Source organism: Mangifera indica, chromosome 16, assembly GCF_011075055.1.
Source record: "Mangifera indica cultivar Alphonso chromosome 16, CATAS_Mindica_2.1, whole genome shotgun sequence".
In the NCBI taxonomy this organism is placed as follows: domain Eukaryota; kingdom Viridiplantae; phylum Streptophyta; class Magnoliopsida; order Sapindales; family Anacardiaceae; genus Mangifera; species Mangifera indica.
The window spans coordinates 9,003,186-9,023,779 of record NC_058152.1 but is presented as its reverse complement, the minus strand read 5'-3'; the positions used below and the strand labels follow the sequence as shown (position 1 = coordinate 9,023,779).

General features: G+C 30.0%; 2 protein-coding genes across 10 annotated transcripts; both read left to right on the top strand.

Moving 5' to 3' along the window:
• The first annotated feature begins 382 nt into the window (after positions 1–382).
• On the top strand, positions 383–4,811 carry LOC123198779 (ABC transporter I family member 10-like). The gene is made up of 6 exons (XM_044613552.1): positions 383–580; positions 699–873; positions 1,965–2,051; positions 3,607–3,732; positions 3,813–3,935; positions 4,483–4,811. Exons 1-6 carry the CDS (start codon positions 501–503, stop codon positions 4,690–4,692), a joined length of 801 nt encoding a protein of 266 aa, XP_044469487.1. The 5' UTR covers positions 383–500; the 3' UTR covers positions 4,693–4,811.
• A 6,328-nt stretch (positions 4,812–11,139) lies between these two features.
• On the top strand, positions 11,140–20,381 carry LOC123199200 (GDP-mannose transporter GONST1). 9 transcript variants are annotated; one of them, XM_044614096.1, is made up of 11 exons: positions 11,142–11,481; positions 12,516–12,628; positions 12,882–13,028; positions 13,755–13,986; positions 14,147–14,286; positions 15,721–15,850; positions 16,531–16,629; positions 18,027–18,181; positions 19,215–19,331; positions 19,659–19,756; positions 19,921–20,381. In XM_044614096.1, the coding sequence occupies exons 4-11, from the start codon at positions 13,768–13,770 to the stop codon at positions 19,980–19,982; spliced, it is 1,020 nt and encodes a 339-aa protein (XP_044470031.1). In that variant the 5' UTR covers positions 11,142–11,481; positions 12,516–12,628; positions 12,882–13,028; positions 13,755–13,767; the 3' UTR covers positions 19,983–20,381. The 9 variants fall into 9 exon arrangements, with proteins under 9 accessions (XP_044470025.1, XP_044470024.1, XP_044470026.1 ...); XM_044614098.1 differs by lacking the exon at positions 12,516–12,628 and adding an exon at positions 11,611–11,676 and having other exon boundaries at positions 12,933–13,028; XM_044614092.1 differs by lacking the exon at positions 12,516–12,628 and adding an exon at positions 11,611–11,676.
• The last annotated feature ends 213 nt before the right edge of the window (positions 20,382–20,594 follow it).

Here is a 20,594-nt window from a genome sequence, read left to right as displayed (position 1 = left end):
ATCTAACACAAAAGCCCTAAGAAAATTCATTAAAATCACCAACAAATCAATCAATTTCATCAAATCTTTTAAATCGGAACCCTAAGTCTAAACATCTAAATTTCATATCAAATCGATTAAATCTTGAACCGAAATGCATAAATGCATGACAAAGATTGTTTTACTAATCTTTTTAGCTTGAAGGGCATTTTAGTCTTTATAGTGAAAGAAAGCATTTTTATTTAAACTTCAAAAAGTTGGGCAATTACTTTTGCACCCCTAAATTTTGGGCAATTTAATTAATTTTCCTTAATTTTATTTAGATCCATGAATTGTGCTCTTTTTATTTAATTTCCCTTAAGTGTGGCATCAAATTTTAATAATTTCACTCTCCTCTTATCTTGGTCGGTTAATATTCATATAAACCAAGTTGCCCAACCTAAACGAGAATAGCAGAAGCCCAATCCTGAAACCTTGTGGGCAGAGAAAATGCCATATGATTGAGCTCAATTTTACAAGCCATGAACTTCTTTTCACTCCTTCCAGCCTTTACACCTCCGCTTCCGCGACTACCTCCACTCCATGCCAACATTCCCTCCAGGTCAAAGCTTTACTGTATTTTCAGCTAGGCATTTTGTCAAACGCATTTTGCTGTTTCTCTTTGTTAATTTCTGTCTTTTGCACGCGTGTTTAAGCTTATTTGTGTGGTGTTTGTGCAGGAGTGATTTCACTGAGAAAGCTGAAGCCATTGAATGTGAAAATCTCAGCTATTCTATCACCACAAGGCAGCGTAAGATGGTGCCAATTCTTAAGGACTGCTCGCTTTCTGTGCCTTCTGGGCAATTGTGGATGCTTCTTGGGCCTAATGGGTGTGGAAAATCTACCCTTTTGAAGGTTCTTCAGTTTTCACTTTGCTTTCCTCATGTGAGAATTTTGTTAGTATTTTGAATAATGTTTGTATGGGCTATGCTAATTTGCTGTGAAACCAACCTGATAATGTAATAAACTGATAATTTTTTTATTACTTGTAAGAATGTTTTAGTTATCATAACAATATTTATTAGTTATCATATGTGTAGCTACTTTATATAGGTTTGTCGTACCAATCCTTAGTATTCTTACTTGTAATCAAAGTAAGTGTCAATCTAACTATGTTATCAATCAATATCATAGTATGATACATTATGCTATGCATGGTTGTGGTAATGTTATCAGGTCGGTATTTTGATTGGAAGTAAAGATGTTTCGGTATCTTGTCACAATGGTTTGGTAGCTGTAATATATAAGGCAGTTACATATATTAGTAAATGGAAACTGAAAATTTGCTTATGATAACTAAAATGTCATTACATTTAATAAAAAAAATTGATACCTGCGATGAAAAGGCACTACTTTTCTTTTTGTAACAGACCCATGGTTATAACCCACCCAAACAATTTTATAAGCAGTGATATTTTCTATCATCTGAAGCAATTTCTTTGTACTCATAAACAATTATTTCAGCTATCATATGTTTAAGTACTTTATATATTAATGGTTATTGGGTACATATTTTTATATGAAACTATAACATTCTTGTAATAAAAGTATCAACTGGATAATGTTATCAAACTAATGATATTTTATGACACTTCATTTTATATATGTATGAGTTTGATAATGTTATCGGATTGATATTTTGGTTAGAAGTAATGATGATTTGATTTATGTAGGAATAGTTTGTCAATCATAGTTACATGTATTAGTAAATAGTAATTGGAAAATCATTTATAATAATTAAAATATTTGTACATACAATGAAAGACATAATTTCTTGCAAATATGATGGTTTGGTAATACATGACTATTACTGTCGGAGAACCTTTGGTTCATATGATCAACATGTATTTTTGTGCTCATGGTTTTATATTTTTTTGGATAATTTTGGTGTTTTGGCAAGCAATTTGGGTAATAAAATATAAATGTTTGGGTTTTTGAGTATGCAGATCTTGGCTGGTCTCCTGAAGCCAACTAATGGAACCATGTACGTTAAGAGGCCAAAGAGTTTTGTTTTCCAAAATCCAGACCACCAGGTTTGTTTTTTGTTTCTCCATATTTCATACCAGTTCAAAACTTTCTGTTTACTGTTTATTTAATGAGGCCTATGATAAATTTTATAGTAGTTTTTGTTTTCAATTTCCTAAAATGGAGGGCTAATCCAATTTCTTGGCTTTTGTCAATAAAATGTGGTCATTTGTGTTCTAAAAGTGGAATGAAGAAGACTCAAGGTTCTATTCTTCTCTTGAAGAGAAAATATAATTTTTAAGAATCTCTGGTGGCTTTGTGGTTTTGTTTGATTACGCTTATAATAAAGGAAATTCTGTTTGATGGTTTAGGAAACTTTATGGACCTGTACTTGGACTAGGAGAATCATGCCTGTCCTTGGTTGCTTTTCCTGAATGTATAATTTTCTGCATCTTTCTTCTGCTCTTTTGTGTGTTCAAACAAGACTTCCAAAAGAAAACATACTTTTTTTGTGATCTTTATGATTCCATACTTGATCTTTTGTAGTTTTTGCTGACAAGAAGATTTACTTTTACATTATCACTACTGTTTGTACGTTTTGGGATTCAATTTTACTAGTTTATGTAATGTATGTGAATATACCAAATGAAAGAGGTGATAATAGGACTTGAAATGTAAATGTAGTAAAACAAAAGAAAGAGAAAAGAATGAAGATAGATAAGTCTGCACAAAACCTTTTGGAATATGACAAATATCTTCATTTTACTAATTTTGCACCATGTTTGCTCCCCATATAGACCTAATTGAATCAAATTGTTAGCTTGCAGTAATTTTTGGTTAGCTATACTTTCCTCTATAATTAGTTTGTCTATCTTGCTAATAAGGATAAATGAGATAATTTTCTTCTCTCATAATCTACCAAGGAGTTATAGCTGCCATAGTTCAAGACAATTGGAAAACAAGTGGAGCTAGCGTATCTTGGTTTCTCATAAGTCACATGAAAGGTTCTGAACTTCTGGTGAAGTTTGTTTTTGGTGGTAAGTTAACAATATTCTTCTTTGGAGAGTTGGCCTTTGGTTCAATTGTCAACAGTGCAGTATAAATTACCAAAAAATTGTTAAATGCTTATTAAGTCCACCTCTGTGTTGAGGCAATATCCTCTTTGATTGTCATTGTTGCATTCTTAGAGAGAAAAGCCGTCAAGCCAGACTCGACCTTTGATAGTTCTCTTATTAAAAGGTGAAGGATGACGAGTATCGGAGTGAATGAGGATAGGTATAATACCATTTATGGAATGAATGAATAGGATATTTAAAATAATGCCTTGCACTTTAAATAGAAGTCAATTTTGGGTGTATTAAATCGATACCATACTTCCTCGCTCCTTTAATTACTACTGGGTATGATCTTTGTAGGGAGTTTTTTTTTTTTTTTTAAATTAATTTTTTTGGAATCCTAGTATTCTTAAGCAGGTTTATATGTATATGATCAATTGAAAATTTATGTGTTAAATGGATTTAGTGAAAATTTATATTGCCTAATGATATCCCTTTCATGTGTCTATACTTATTTTTGAAAACAAAACATTGTGTGGTTACATTTGCAAAATGTTTTATGTTTCAGGTTGTTATGCCTACTGTAGAAGCTGATGTGGCATTTGGCCTTGGCAAGTTCAATCTGACCCCTGATGAAGTCAGATCCAGGGTGTCAAAATCTTTGGAAGCTGTTGGCATGTCTAAGTATATGCAGGTAAATTGTGCAGATAGTTAGGTTTAGGTGATTGGGATATCTGCTGAAACTCTTACATTTATGTCTGTTGCATTTTTCAGAGACCAGTTCAAACTCTAAGTGGTGGTCAGAAACAAAGGGTTGCCATTGCTGGTGCTTTAGCTGAAGCATGTAAAGTGTTGTTACTGGACGAGCTTACAACCTTTTTGGATGAAACTGATCAGGTGATTTAAATGATTGACCTGAATGGCATATGCTTAGTATGTGTAATTAGGGCAAAAGGAATCTAATGATGAAAACTCTTTTTAGCTAAGAATTATTAAAAGCACAATTTTCTTTCTGATTTTGCTGTCCATATTACAATTTAACCATGGCACTGGATTTTGCACTTGGCATAAATTCATTAATCATAGAACACTAGTATTGAGAATTACCAATATCAACGATAATCCTCAGGAACTTGATAAGAGCTACAGAGGTTCTGGTAAGATCAAATGCCATAGCTTGACATCAATTTGGAAGTTAATTCATTGCTCTGGAAAAGAAATATACATTCCTTTTTACGTTTATATTTCTGCAATTAGCTTCAAAATTAATCAATATGGCTGATTATAATGCTCTGATGAATCATGTGCACCTCAGTTTGTAGCATATATATATACATATATATATATTTTAAATTCTGAATTCAGTGCTACCTCTTAATAATGGTTCATTAACTATGTCAACATTTTTCTGAACAAGATTGTTTTTCTCTCTTTGTTGTACTAGTTTGGGGTGATCAAAGCAGTAAAAAATTCATTGGGTGATTCTGGAGAAGTGACTGCCTTATGGGTGACGCATCGATTAGAAGAACTTGAATATGCAGATGGTGCACTTTATATGGAAGATGGTAAGATTGTGATGCAAGGTGATGGATCAAGGATAATGAATTTCATCAAAAGGCAACAGTCATCTTATATTGACCAGATAAATTCTTGATCAGATCTTTTTTTTAATTGCTTATTTTTGGTTATATATTCCCTCATTATTCTCTCTTGTACATGATTCTGATTTCCTAAAAAAAATAGTATGCAAATCTATTTGTTTGGTGTTCCATATGATTCATGTTTCTGGGTTAACTGTTTAGGCTATCCAATTAAGAGAAGGATAATGAATCATCTTGGGCTTTAGAAGTTTTGATGGGTGGAATTTTGGGTCTACCCTAGGGTTTCATGGTGCATGATTAGGTATATTTTCTATAAGAATTAGGATCCTATTCTCTGATTCAAGCTTTCCTGAACTGTTAAAGATCTTAAGCCATGTGCCTATCTTATCATCGTCTATTCTCTCTAACTCTTTCATTTCTGTGATCTGCTCAATCGATGGAGAAATATTTTTGATAGTTTGCTTTAAAAAATATTTAGTATTTTCAACTTTATTGTATTGTTTGCACCTTGTTAGGCTCTAGGATGCTCTGTAGGAGTCATAACCTTAATTTGCAAGTTTGTTAGTATTACAACTTTTGGAACAAGCCTGTAATTTATTGTGTTGATGGGTTTATTTCAGTTTCCCATATAGTGTTATTCAAAACTTTTATATACCTCCATGATTATCAAAATCTCCTTAAAAAAATAAAAAACTAGTCTAGTCAAAGAGCCCCATATCCAATCATAATTCTCATGCTAAGTTTTAGGTGAAACACACATATGTGAAACACAAAAGTAAGCTTGTGTGGGTGTAGGCTCAAAGCAGGTAAGTTTTACTTGAACTTGAGAACTGATGGGGTATGGATATCTTTCAATAGTAGTGAGTGTGTTTCATATTGAGCTTCTTGATTGGCAAAAGATAGTGAAATGGGAAATGGAACAACCAAGAAAGCAGGCCACAGAAGATGCTCTTCAACCTAAAATTGGTGACAGAAAATGAAAGATCCACTCTTGCCGCCATTTTGGAATTGTATAGGTGCATTTTTAACCAACATGCAGCCATTAATGAACGGGATACATCCACTCGACTACTGTAATGGAAATGTATCTAACTTTTGAAATTGGTGGAAATATTTTAGTCTTTGTACACTTGGTTTTGAATATTTTAATTGGGTATTCAGATAATACGTCATCATATAATTTAATAATTTTGAATCATGGATAAAATAATATCCGATGACATAATAACACATTAATTGGATACTCAATTAAGTATTTAAAATTGGCTGCAAATAGCATTCCTCATATTTTATTTTTATTTTTGAATCTTTTATCAATAAAACTGTGTATACACTTTTGAATAGATGATGGAATATACACTTACGTACGTTATCATGTGATTGAGTAATTTTAAAATAAAGATAAAATAATTTTAATAATATAATAAATACATAAGTATGTATCTATTTGTATATTCAAGGAAGACGAACATAGTTGTATGGGATTAGTGAACCACAAAACCAGTTTGGGACAAATCAATATTCATGTCCCCTTTTTTCTTTTTCTTGTTGTGGATTGCAGTAAAGAAATTATATTCTTGACATGCTTTCAAGGTTTGTGTGTGTATAGTTATAGCTGTCTCATAAAAGCACAAAACACTTTTCAGAAAACACCAACAATAGCAGTAACCATTATTTGATGGAATTAAAAACGTACGTGCATTGGTCACATGTGACATGATTTCATGAGAAAAATGTTTTAGATGAGTTAGATTTGCCATGCTATATATGTGCCACTAAAATTATATTATAGAAAAAAAAAATAATGCCCAAGTTGAAAGATATACCTATTGGTCTTCTCTAACGGGGTATAAATACTAACGTGATATTATATAATTAAATATTATTTAATTTTTAATTTAAATTTATTTAATTATCTAATATCATATGAATATTTATAATTATATTAATATCTATAGTTATTGTACTAAGAATTTTTTTTTTTTAATTGGTACTTCGAGTTATAACTTTAAAAGAATGTATAAATTTATCTATTATAAGATAATTTTGTTTTGATAGTAAAACTTATGATTTACGTATTTTACATTTTCTTATTTTGAAAAGTGAGGGTACACACGGATGGATTTGATATAATTTGAGAGTTTTTTAAAATCAAATTAAAAAAAAAAACGGTTTAAAAGTTTTTAATCTAAATCAAACTATTTTAGATTTTAAACCAAATCAAAACAAATTTAAAAAATAGTTTGATCAAATTTGGATTATGACTTGCACTTATTAAAATCATTCACCTATAAATATATATTATTTGACAAAATTAATTGAATTAAAGTTTTTTAAAATACAATATAAACATATAAAATAAATATGAAAAAAAACAAATGATATACTTAATTATTTATTGAAATTTTTTTGCAAATATAGTTATATATATTTAGTTTGGTTTAAAAGTTATTCAAATCATAACCCAAATTAAAAATTATTTTTGAAAAATTTATTAATTTAAATCAAATTAAAATATAATTTTTAAATAATTTAGTCTGATTTTACAATTTGAATTGAATTATATACCCTCTTATTAAAAAGAAAACATCAATCGTATTTTTCACAATTTCTTACACTTTTCATATATAAGATCTTTCATTTATAAGGTTATTAATTCTTTGCCATGTAAATTATAATATTTGAAAAAAATAATAATAAATACTAGTCACTTCCTCCATAGTTTTGTATTAATTTGTATTGTATACTAATAAAAACATTCCCCTAAATAATGGGATGATTTAATAATTATTTTCATATTTTTTTTAATCATCAAATCCACTACATAATGGATTTGAGAATCACATGAGAAGTTGTTGAATTAGCCAAAATAAAATAAATAATTTAAATATAGTCAATTATTAAATCTACTTAAATATTTAAATCTAATATTCAGAAAAACAAGTAAACTATCAAATCATTGGACCATACCTAATTCTTTTCCCTCTCAACTTGAATCAAAGATATTGTAAAGAGTGGTTGAAACTTGAAAGATAAGCTTGTTTGACTTCAAAATGTGAACAAGTCAACTTTGGGGGCATTGGACCAAATTGGTACAAAATCAAAGCCTTGTCCTTGAATTTTATTTTACATTTTCTGAATATTTTTTCCATAAGAATAATTTTATAAAAAAAAACAAGACAGAATTTAAAAAAACAAAAAAGAAATCTAAATAATTGACAGTAAAATTTCAAGGGAAATTACTAATTCCAAGTAAAAAATTTCAGATTTTCTCATGAATTTTGTTTGAAAGAATATTACATTTTGAGTATAATAAATTTTACTTTCCTGTTTTTTGTTTGATGACTTCATGGTCACTGATCATTTGCTAAATGGTTTTGTATTTTTGCATTTTTTAAAACTAAAATTCCAAACAATTAAAAATTAGGGCTAAAAAAATAAAAAATTTTAATTTATCTAAAATTTGTTATATATAATTTATCAAAGGAAAAATATGGGTCAAATTTTTTCTTCATTTGTAGAAGGCAAAATGAAAAAATAGAATCCAAACTTAGAACAAGTAAATGAAAAATTTTAATTAAATTAAGAGATTAAATTGAAACAATAGAATTATGTATATATAATTTTGATTATCTAAATCGAATATTCTAATAATATATTATCATATGATTGAATAATTTTAAATTAAATATAAAATAATATTTAATTATATAATAAAAAATTTTCTAAATACTTAATTATATATTTAAAATTAAATATACATAACATCCCTCATAAAATTGAATAGTAATCTTGAAAGTTTTAAGTAAGCATTACAACCATATTAATTTAGAGAGTAAGTTACATTTTCTTAGCCAAGGTTTAGTTTTAAAATATTTTTTTACCTTTTATTAGTATAAATAATATTTTTTATTAAAAAATAAAATATAAATAACAATTTTTCATTCAAAATTAAGCCATATTAATAAAACAATAGTATTAATTAGTGAAATTATTATTTTATCTCAATTTATTTTATTTTTTAAAATTATTATATAGTATTAAATTAATAAAAATTAAAAATAACTTTTTAAATATCAAAATCATGTAAAAGTCTACTTAATTTTTTTCTTTTCACTCTTATCGTTTCTTCTTTTCTTCTTATAAATTAAGGTGTTTTGTTGTATAATCATATATTAAAGTATAAATTATATTTTTTTGAAAACATTAAGCGTCTTTATAAAATTTTTAAGGGGTTATTTGATATTAAGAGAGTGTGGGAGTCTTTTAAAATTTTAAAAATATGTTTACCTCTTAAAAGTTTCAAAAATGACAATTACACCTTAAAAGAATTGAATAAAATGCAACAATATTTTGTAAAAATCAAATTGTTATGTTTAAAATATCTGAGTTTGATAGATTTTTTTATTTTTAAAGTAGATAATTGAAATTACTATTTTGCCCTTACATTATTTTTTTTAAACTATTATGTTATTTATACAACCTAGGGTTGAAAAGTGTCTTTAAACCAAACCTTGGGTTAAAAAAAATATATTAATAATGTGACACCATTATTATAAATAAAATAATATCAAATTATATAATAATATTTATCATTATATCTAAATTGATATTTATTATAAGTGTGGATAATATCACTCATAACTAATATGATATATCTTATTATCAATTCAATAAGATAACACATCAACAAGGTTTCAATAACCCAAATACCCATTCGTCTCTAAATTTCTATTAAATTTTTAGCTAAATCTAAGTGTAAAATCATTATTTTATTTATAAACTCTAAAACTCTAAAAGTTTATATTATTTTGCCTTTTAGTTTTGAAAACTAAAAAATTCCCCTCTCAGTTAATTATTTTCAAAGTTAAAAAACTTATTTTTTCCCCCAAGTCTAGGTTTTAGCCTCTCATATTTTTCCCATTTATAGTTGGCCTCAACCTCCTGAAAAATTTTAATTGAACCCAGGGTTCAGCTTAGCTTCTAAATTGTTGTCGACAATCTTCTCCATCTATCTAGCATCCAAGATTGAGCCATTGTGATATCTCCTTCATCTTCTTCCCATTTCTCTTTAGTCTAATGCAAAATTCAACCAAAATTGAGTGAGAAATCTTGGTCAATTTTGATCAAATTCACATCAACGAGAGGGAGGACACTGTGAATCTTCTCTAGTTTGTTCTTCGATCTGCTCTGCTCTCGTCCTCCCTAGTGAATCCATTATTTCAATCGAATTTTGTGATTTCAACCTTTTTCATTCTTTGATCTTCTACGTCTATAGGAAGGACACCATGATTGTGATCGGATTTTATTTCAGAGCAAAGAGAAATAGGAAGAAGATGAAGGGGATGCCATGATTGCTCGATCTCAAATGTCAGAGATGGAGGGAGAAGGTTGCCAGCGACGCTTTGGAAGCTAAGCTAAACCCTAGGTCTAACTAAAATTTCTCAGAAGGTTAGGGGTGGTTGTAGATGAGAAAAATATGAAAGACTGAAAATCTAGAGTTGGAGGAAAAAAGTCAGTTTTTAAACTTAAAAAATAATTAAGTTAAGGGAGAATTCTTAGTTTTTAAAACTAAGGGGGAAAATAATACAAAATTTTAAGGGCTGTTTGGTTTGAGAAATATTTTATTATTAAAATTGAAAGATTACCTTAAAAATAGATTACCTCGAAAATTACTGGGTATAAATTATTATTATATTTGATAAAATTTGTAAAAATGGACATATATAAATAATTATTATGTTTGGTTAGAGTTAATAAAAGAATATTAATATATTATTTTACTTAAATACACTTGAGTATAATTATTCTAAAATATTTTTTTATCTTATTTATTATATTAATTGAAAATGAGATTATTTATGCGTAAAAAAAATTAAGAAATAAGATATAATTATAATAAAATCCAGATTACTTGGTAATTTTTTAATATTTAAGGTAGAAGTGATTATCTGATTATTTCTTATATTACCTGTCATATCTCCATTGTTAATAGAAAATTCTAATAGGTGGAGGTGGTAATCTGATTACTCTTTATATTATCTGTTACATCATTATTAATAATAAAATATTACTGAAATTTTTTATTACTTATAAACCAAACAAGTAATATAAATAATAAAAAATAGATTATTAGAATAATCTTTATAGAATCTCAATCAAATGCCCTCTAAGGGTTTTAAAATTTATAGGTAAAATGATAATTTTATTTTTAAATTTAACTAAAAATTTAATAAAAATTAAAAAATATATAAATATTTGAGTTTTTAAAATTTTATTAATGCATTTCTAAAGAGTAAGCTAAAAATTTGATGAAATAGTTCTTCGGCTTTTATACAAATTTCTTTGTATCATTTGTGGTATACTACTAGTCAGATAACGTCATGTAATCGACATCATAGCTTACCAAGGAAGAAGGGATACATACAGTAAAAGTCTACATTCTACAATGTACGGACGGCAGCGCATTTTAGCAAATGACACCCATACCACGAAAGAAAAGCAAAATTATTCTGCAAAAAAAACACCAATGAAATATTTGTTTAGTATTTAACGTCTCCATGACAAATCAAACTGCAACAAAGCTTCCATTTTCAAATCTCAAGCTTCTTCTTCTCCCTTTTGGCTTCCCTTTTTATTATTATTATTAATTTTTATAATCCATCGTTCAAAAGCCATTCTTTACTTTGTTTCAACTTCTGTTGCTCTGTTTTGTTCCTGCTTTTCTTGCTCAAATCTCAAAAGCTCTGTGGAATTTTTGTGGTTTTTGAATTTGATGGCCTCTTTGTGATTTAAAAGCTTTACTTGCAGCTGTTCAGGTTTTAGGCTCTAATGGGTTCAAGGTAATTTGTTTCTTTGTCTCTGTTTGTTTGTGATGGGTTTGAAGTTGTTTTGTGCTTTGAGGGGGATCTATCTGATGGCTTTTTTTTTTTGGTGAAATGAAGTGGCAATTTTCTTGTTTCGATTTTTAGGTATTGATTGCTGTTAAAGTTTGAGTTTTGGAAGTTGGTTTATCGGATGATCACAACATAGTTTAGGTTTGAACCTTAAACTCTGAACTTTGAAGTTGTTTTTGTGCATAAGGAAGGTTTTGATTTATTATCTGTGGTAATAATCTAGGGGAAATTGTTTTTTTTTTTTTTTTGGGGTTACCAATTCTTGTTGAAGTTGAAATTTTAGAAGTTGGTTTGTCAGATGCTCAAAATATTGTTTGGCTTTGAACTTTAAAGTTGTTTTTTGTGCTTAGGGAGGGTTTTGATTTTATTATTTTGTGGTAAAAATCTAGTGGGGATATTTTATTTTGATTTTTTGTCGCCATTTCTTGTTACAGTTAAGTTTTGGAAGTTGGTTTATCAGATGATCACAAGATAGTTTAACTTTGAACTTTGAAGTTATTATGTGCTTGAGCGGGTTTTTGTTTATAATTTTGTGTTGAAAATTAAGTGACAATTTGTTTGATTGATTTTTAGCCGGTCGTTCAGGTTCGGGTTTAAGTTTTGGAAGTTGGTTTCTCAGATGATCACGAATAGCTTAGATTGAAAGAGAAATTGTATTAGTTTGTTTTGTATTTTTTATTTGAGCTTGAAAGGAAGCTTAGTTCAATTTCAAAGCTTGTTCCCTGTCTTTTTTGGTGTGTTTGAATATACTAAATAAGTTCATTTAATTACTAATTGTGATTTTAAACTTCTGCTGGTTAGTTTGGGATTTGAATGATTCATTAGTAGAATAGAAGATCAAATGATTCATATCTAGCTGGTGCTATCTTAATTGAAGCTAAAGTTAAGTAAAATGGTAAAGTTGTAATTTTAACTAAATGATTGGTTTTAGACTTTTAGTTAGTATCCTGCTGAATAGAATTGATCTTTATTTTTTGCAGTCCCTGTTGGTGTCATTGGGATTTCTTTTTGGATCTTTTTTTGAATTTATTTTCGTATGATATGCAAGTCCACGTCTTCTAGTGAAAAGGGATTTTACTTATGTAGAATGAGGGTAAAAATTCTGAACTTTATTAATAGCAGCTTTACCATACTAATCAATTTATTTTGCCTTAGAGTTCTACAATTTAGTTTTGTGCTTAAGAAGTTGATAAGGATAATTTCATCATGATGTTTTGAATTTGTTTACTCAAAACTCAGTTCTTGTTCTTTTGATGGTCTAGATTTCCCTTGCATAACATTTATTCTGTACTCATTGATTTCCAATTTAAGACTTGGTTTTGATTATTTTAATAACTTCTCTGAAGGCCACACTCTCTAGGTGCTAACTTTTATTCTCCTATTCCAAAATTTGAAAGAAACCACCTTATAGAAGAAAGAGGCCTCCTATATCATGAGTCAAATGGGGCAGAAGAACAGGTCTCTAGTCCAGTGAGAAGAGAAGTAGTTAACAGGTAGACCACCCTCAAAGATACTGTCGATTTTTTAAATAGCTCTAGAGTTGGATATTTTATGCCATATTTTAATATGTTTTCAATATAGTGACTATCCTATTTTTCTCTGTTATTACATTATCCTAGTGCAGAAAACTCGTGAATAGGTTTGCATTTGTTCTTTATAAAATCAAAGGGCTTAATGATAAATGTTATTTACTCTATAACCCATATGCTAATGAATATAGCAAAATGGAGCTTTTGGCATGAGGATTGAAATAAATGAGAATAGTTGGTATTGCATTATGAATTCCCAAATTTTGCACTAGGGGACCTGCAAGATGATTTTCAACTGATTTTGCCTGTTACTGTGGGTGTTCTAGTTTCAAACATCATATAGTCTTTCCTTCATTCATTTCTAACCTTAGATTAAAAATTAAATCTTTCTTGCTATGTTTTATATTCTAATATTATAATGCATCAAATTAAAAGAGATTATTATTTAAAATTGTTAAGATACTCTTTCTCAATCAATGAATCTACAACTGTTTCATCTTTCCTTTTTAATCTTTTCTTTCTCCTTCCCTAATGCCTTTTTTGACATATAAGATCCGACATGAACTTTCATATTAGTTTAACTTTAGTGATCATATATTTTCCCTTCCCCTTTTTATCTGTTGAGCATACGAATAATAAAGCTAGATGTCATCAGCTACCCCTTGTTAAACTTTTTCCATTTCTATATAGATCATTATCAAGCATGAAGTCTCTTGAGAGTGATAAAAGTGACCTGGAGGGTGGTAAACTGGAAAAAGAGAGAGATAAAACAATACATAAAAACAGGGCAGCTAAAATGCAAAATCAGGCCTTATGGTCTGGCCTTGCATACTGTGCATCCTCTTGCTGTATGATACTGGTTAACAAGTTTGTGCTTTCTGGATATGAATTTAACGCTGGAATATCTTTGATGCTGTACCAGGTAATTTATCCTAACTAATATATTTCATTATATTAAATTTCCATGCTTTTGCATTATAAAATTAACTTTATGGAGTATCTGTTTACTGTTGTTTATGAAAAATGATCTAAAAAATAATTTTTGATACTTAACTTGCTCATGGCATTTTTGTTGGATGCAGAATTTTATTTCAGTAATTATTGTGTCTACATTGAGTGTTATGGGGGTAATATCAACAGAACCTCTAACATGGAAGCTGATTAAAGTCTGGTTACCTGTAAATGTTATATTTGTTGGAATGCTCATTACAAGCATGTTTAGGTATGAACCTATCCAGTCACTGCTTATCTCAGTTTTAATTTCATATGACAATGATATCGTAAAGTTTTGTTGGATTAAAGTTTAGCTAGGAAAATTACCCTGACCTTATTTGATATGCCTTCTCTGTTGAAAGAGAAAAAACTAACACTAAAATTGCTGCCAGTTTGCTATCTTGTTCCAAATGGCAGATCCCTACTAATGTATGTTATTAATATTCATCTATAATACTTGTTGTATAAGATGTTTCAAATGCTTCCACAAGTCCAGCACCGGCTAATGTTCCTTGGTTTTGATCTCATCCACTTGCAAAGTTTGGGGATTAGGGATACTTGGTTTACGCTCATGTTTGCCCATCTATCCAACTTTCGGTAAAATTTGATATGAAATGTTTTGTCTTTTGGCTGTTACATATCACATTTTTGAATTTTTAGAGTTTCTGTAAAATGTCAATAATCTTCCAAGGCTGGTTACATTTTAGATCACCCTTTTCAAGTGTTTTGGCAAGACCAGCACTGGCTAATTTTCCTCATTCTTGATCTTATGAACAGGCATTTTTTTTTTTGGTATTTTTAATATCCAATCTATATTTTGGTTTAATAGAAGACAAAGCAACTGATTTACCGATTTATCAAATGATCAGAAAAATTTTGTACAGATTTGTTTTGGCTCTTTCATGGACTCATTTGATATTGAACTATTATCTAATTTTAACTCCAGAGGCAATTCATTATCAAGGGTTGGTGCCATCACCTACGCTCAATTTAAGTTTACCAAAGTGTTTAAATGCCTTCCAAAATAGCATTATTAATGTTTTTATGATGTGGGGAGGGTAGTGTTGTAACTTAATCCAATGGGGACAGATATAGGATTCAAGTTATCAAGTTATCATCCCTGCTAGGAGAGGACATTTAGTCCAAATTCTTGGAGACTGTTTTGAATATGTTAGAATTGGGGCACTTGTCCTCAATCCATAAGGTGGTTTAGGATTATTTTTATTTTCTTATGTTTTGTGTTTGAAGTTTCTGTTTTAGTTGAATAAGGGCTGGGATCCTATCAGAATATAGTGCAATTGCTCCATTAATCCTTCTGGAAATATTCAGGATCACTCCTTCCGAGTTCTTGTTCAGTTGTTTCCCTAAATCTAGCGATACTGTCTCTTGGTTCTGAAGAATATCCAAGTTAATTATAAATGTACCTCATCCAATGTTGCTTGTTGGTCCTGAATTTTAGAAATATTACACTCAAATATTTTTCTTGTTTTATTTTGTTTATCAAATTTATTGTATTGTCAAGGCCAACCTTTGGATATGTTTCTGGTAATTAATAATATTGACTCACAGGAAATAATGTTATTGAACTTAGAGATTACTTCTGTAAATTTCATCTTTGTGGCTTCTTTTCCTTTTATTTATTTGTGTTTCATGTTCCCTGCAGTTTGAAATACATTAATGTCGCTATGGTCACAGTACTGAAGAATGTTACTAATGTAATTACTGCACTTGGTGAGATGTATTTGTTCGAGAAGCATCATGACAACAGAGTCTGGACTGCTTTATTTCTAATGGTATGTTCAATAACTCAAGATGTAATTTCAGCATGTAAGTTTTTTTGAGAGGCATCAAATTGGGATCTAGACTAACATAATAAACTTGATATTGTAATTAATTTAGTTTATAACCTTTTTATTAGCTACCTGGAAGCTTCTCATATTCTTGTCTCTTTTGTGTCACTCCAAATGCATGCTTTGTTTAAAGGATTGCCATTACCCATTTTATTCATATATTGGAAAAATATAAATGTAAAGGAGTTAGTTGACTTGTAATAACTTGAACAGATATTATGTGTATTTATTTTATTACTGACATATAGTTTGGGGGTGTGAGAATCAGAATTTAGGGATTCTGAAACTAAGGATGTGAGGGTTCATCTTAGGTCTCAGATATTTTATTTGATGATTCAAGGCTTGGCTGGGATGTTGCATTCACTGCAGGTTTTCTTATGTGTGACTTTTCTTGTGGCTGCCAAGATAAGCTGTGATTTAGTTTATCTTGAGTTAGATTGCCACCAAATGACCTTTGCTCATATCTAATAACTGTCAAATTGTTTGCATGTTATTGACTGTCAAGTAACCTGAACATGTCCTAATATGCTGTGATTAATTGTGATTTAGAAATGCTAGCTTTTTATTTTTAATGAATTTTGAAATAAATAGCTGTTATAATAATTTGCCTTTCACTTGTGCAGATCATTTCTGCAATTTCTGGAGGGATTACTGATCTATCTTTTCATGCTATTGGGTACACATGGCAGATTATAAACTGTTTCTTAACCGCATCATATTCTGTGAGTATAATTTGAGGCTTTTGTGTTTTTTTTTTTTTTTTTTGGTGTTTTGCACTTCAAAATTTCATTCATTTTCAGGCTTTATTTATTGATTTCATTTTTTACAAATTCTAGCTATTTTATACATTGAAAGAAATTTAACTCGTTATGTAAAAATAAGAACTATGAAATGTAGAGATAAGAAACTGACCATAAAATGCATCTTTGATAATTATAAAAATAAATTTAAAAAACTATTTACTAGGTCAATACAATAAATTCAATTGATTTTCCCATCGATCAATTTCACATTTAATGTTAATTGCTCAATTTTGTGGTGATACCATCATGAACTTCCCCCATGAAAGGAAGAAGCATGATTATTCTAGGAAATCAAAATCTTTAGTATCTTTGGGCACTAAAATGTGTATGGGATATACATATTATTAAGAAGCAGTTCAGAGAAGACTTGATTTTAATAGTCTCGTGATAGAGGCATGACTTGTTTTTCACCTGTGGAAGTACAATTCGTATGAATATGCTTAACCTAATCCATCCAATGAACAATTTTTAAGAAACTAAGTTGTTATTTCACGGACTTAATGAAGTTGGATGCTTTCTGCAATATTTTTAGCTGGTGAACTATTAAATAAATATACTTGTGTGGTTCTTTGGCATTAGAGGAACAGAAGAATTTCTGAAGATGCTAGTGATGAGGGAGTCTTTGGTTTTGTTCTTTTTTTTTAAGGCCTATGCAACTTATGAACTTTCGTGGCTATGCAATTTCAGGACACTACTGTCATTTTTATCTTTACTAATTGGGATGCTCTTTAGCTTTAATTTTTGTCATATCTTTTGTTCAGTTTGTTGAAACATAACCGCTTTGGTTCTTTGTTCATTGCTATTCAACTTCTTTGTAATCCTGTTTATTGATATTGGTAAATTTTGGTTTGATTTCTCCAAGAGGTTAAAAAATGATACTGCAAGTATCATTCCATATAACTCAAAATAAAGTAGAGGCTTAAAAAAATGATGTTTGGACTTGGTCTTTTTCTTGATGCTACATACCCCAATTAGTATTCCAAATTTCTTTTCGTAAGTGACTTGATATCTTTTATGGTGTTAACTTGTAAAGGATGAGGTAATGTGATTAGTGGTAGGATAATTCTATATAGCACATGCAAAATTTGGAATTCTACTGGCAATGTGTAGCAACTCATTTCAAATTCAACAACATGCCTTTTGTTATACTTAGTCCTCCTATGTGCATCTTGATATTTTATACTATTTGTTAGTTTATCTTCATGATTGTTGTATTTGTTTACTGGTTGTTCCATGTTCCTATTAACTTATTTTATTTCAGTTTAATTTTAAAACTAGTCATTAGATAATTTACTTCTTCAATGTTACTGGTGCAGCTAACACTACGACGGGTCATGGATACGGCCAAGCAAGCAACAAAGTCTGGAAACTTAAATGAGTTTTCAATGGTCTTGCTAAATAACACCCTTTCCTTGCCCTTGGGGATTCTTCTTGCTTATATCTTTAATGAAGTTGATTATCTGTCTAGAACGTCAGTATTCTACTTTTTCACCTTTCTTCTTTTCCTGTTTTGTTAACTTAGATCTGGTTTGAGGTGGAAAGTCTAGAAAATTAATTTGCTATAACTTATAGGGGTGTGAGTAGTTTTTACAAGTGGATTTTTAATTTTAATTCCCATTCTTGATCTTGAATAAGCATATTAAACAATTTTGAATTTTAACCAAAACTTGTATGTATCATTCAATATATAAATATGTTATTCCATTTCATGGGTCACACAAATAAGAAGTCTTTCACATTGTCAAAACATGCAGACATACAGAGAGAGTAATTTGGAGAAAAAAAAAAAACATTACTTAAGTCTACATGAAGACAAATTTATGATTTACCCTTTTAAAGGTCAATGACCAGCACCATTAAATTTGTGCAAGGCTTAGAAACTACTTACAACAATATTGTTCTCTTCATAAGAAGTCTTATAGTGCTCATTGTCATTGAATTGTCTATGATCATCATTCTTCCAAAGCATGTTCAGATAGAAGCCTTACCAAAGATCACTGCACTGGCATGCTTTTCTTGACCTATGGCTACACCATATAGATGGTTATGGTACACAGAAAGCAAAACAAATCCTAGTTTGTGTTATGGTTTCTTTGAAGAATAGATGCTAAAGCACTCATACATTTCTGAAATATCAAAAGTTTCACAAGTCAGTGATCGAACTGTTAAGACATTTCTGAATTTCTAATAAGCTTGTCCACTTATTTACAACACTTTCTTAACTCTTTAGTGGGGTGAAACCTTGTTTTGTATAAACTTCTTGTCTGCTTATGGGAACATGTGTTATTGAGAAACCTATGCATCCTTGATTGTGTGACGTAACTTTGTGGGCAAATTTTGCTTTTGACTTACTAGATCCATCTTTTTGGCACTGGGTGTGTTATTTTCTTACATTATTTTTTGGCATTGGGTGGTGTTATATTCTAGTTTTTTGCGTCTTTTAACTAACATGCGGTAGCCTTAGTTTGAAGATGACATAAGTCTGGAAATTTGTGATTTTGCAGACCACTCTTGAGGTTGTCTAGCTTCTGGTTAGTAATGACACTAAGTGGGTTTCTTGGTTTAGCAATCAGCTTCACTTCTATGTGGTTTCTTCATCAAACTGGTGCCACCACATACAGGTAAGATGGGAAAATTTTTACTACTAATATTGTTGTATTTTCAAACGCAATATAAGTTTGTCCTTTTGAGACCTGCCAATGCTAGCCCATGGTTGAATTATTCATCTGGCGTTTAAAGTCAGAGTGTTAATGTTGACAGGAAATAGGTGGAAAAGAAAAATGAAATGTTGGTTGCCCTTACTACTGGTTGCATTTCAATTTGGGTGTCAATCAAAACTAGTCATTAATGTATAGGCCTGGTTTGGGATATTTTTTTAATTTGATGTCTAATTCTCATGGTTCAATTTGTTAAGAGTAAAAGTTTCTCATGGCTAATTTTCAATGCAGCCTGGTGGGGTCTCTGAATAAGATCCCTCTATCTGTTGCCGGCATTCTTCTTTTTAAGGTTCCTACCAGTTTGGAAAACTCTGCTAGCATATTTTTTGGTAAGTTCCCTTATATATAACATTCTTAACAGTCTGGAAAGGCTTAGGTTCGAGCTTATGTCATGCTTGTAAAATCTTAATTTGACTTAAAAAAAAAAATGTTAATGATACATTGCACAAATGAATTTTTCTGTGGAACAACCTAATATGATTGTGGTCTATAGGTCTTCTAGCCGGAGTCTTTTTTGCTAAAGCCAAAATGCGGGAGAAATCTCAGGGACAATAATTATTGAAGGTCTTGTACCTCAGCCTTGATTGAATAGGCTAGAAGTTTGTTTGCTTTGGTAATTTGCTTCAGGCAACATGATTATTTGATGTTGTACCTATTTATCATATTCTGTAAAATCTGGAGAATCACATGGCAGTTTTGATTGAGGAAGGACTGGAGTCAGGTATGTTGGCCATGCAACTGGAAAATGGAGTGAATATTGGATTGATTTGAGCAACTGATTTTCTCTTATTGGAAGAGAATACTCTGCCACTGGTTTTTTCCCACCTGTGTATCATATTGGGGCACAGGTTTTATCTTGTAACATTGTGTTATAGTCAGAAATGCATCTTCTTTTGTAGCGCATGCCTGGACATGCAATGCAATGAAAGGATCGAAATGAGTACCACTAGACCACACTGATGTTTTGTGTTTTGAGTAATAGATTATGTTAGATGATAATAAACAATGGCGCAGGTTGCGACAAGTTTGGTTGAGTTCATGCTGATTTGGGTGAGAATGGCTGGAGTGCGAGTGGCTTCACATGTTGCTCTCTTGTTCCAAGAGAGAGTCAACAACACACATTTCTCATATCAGTCCTCTTCAGCTTTTATTTCTCTTCGCCTCTAT

Bases quoted from the DNA above. Each gene is read 5' to 3' on its own strand.
- LOC123198779 (XM_044613552.1), top strand. From the start codon at position 501: ATGAACTTCTTTTCACTCCTTCCAGCCTTTACACCTCCGCTTCCGCGA. The intron at 581-698 runs GTCAAAGCTTTA...GTGTTTGTGCAG, and splicing joins CATGCCAACATTCCCTCCAG to GAGTGATTTCACTGAGAAAG. The intron at 3,733-3,812 runs GTAAATTGTGCA...TGCATTTTTCAG, and splicing joins GCATGTCTAAGTATATGCAG to AGACCAGTTCAAACTCTAAG.
- LOC123199200 (XM_044614089.1), top strand. The intron at 13,987-14,146 runs GTAATTTATCCT...TGTTGGATGCAG, and splicing joins TATCTTTGATGCTGTACCAG to AATTTTATTTCAGTAATTAT. The intron at 19,332-19,658 runs GTAAGATGGGAA...TTTTCAATGCAG, and splicing joins ACTGGTGCCACCACATACAG to CCTGGTGGGGTCTCTGAATA.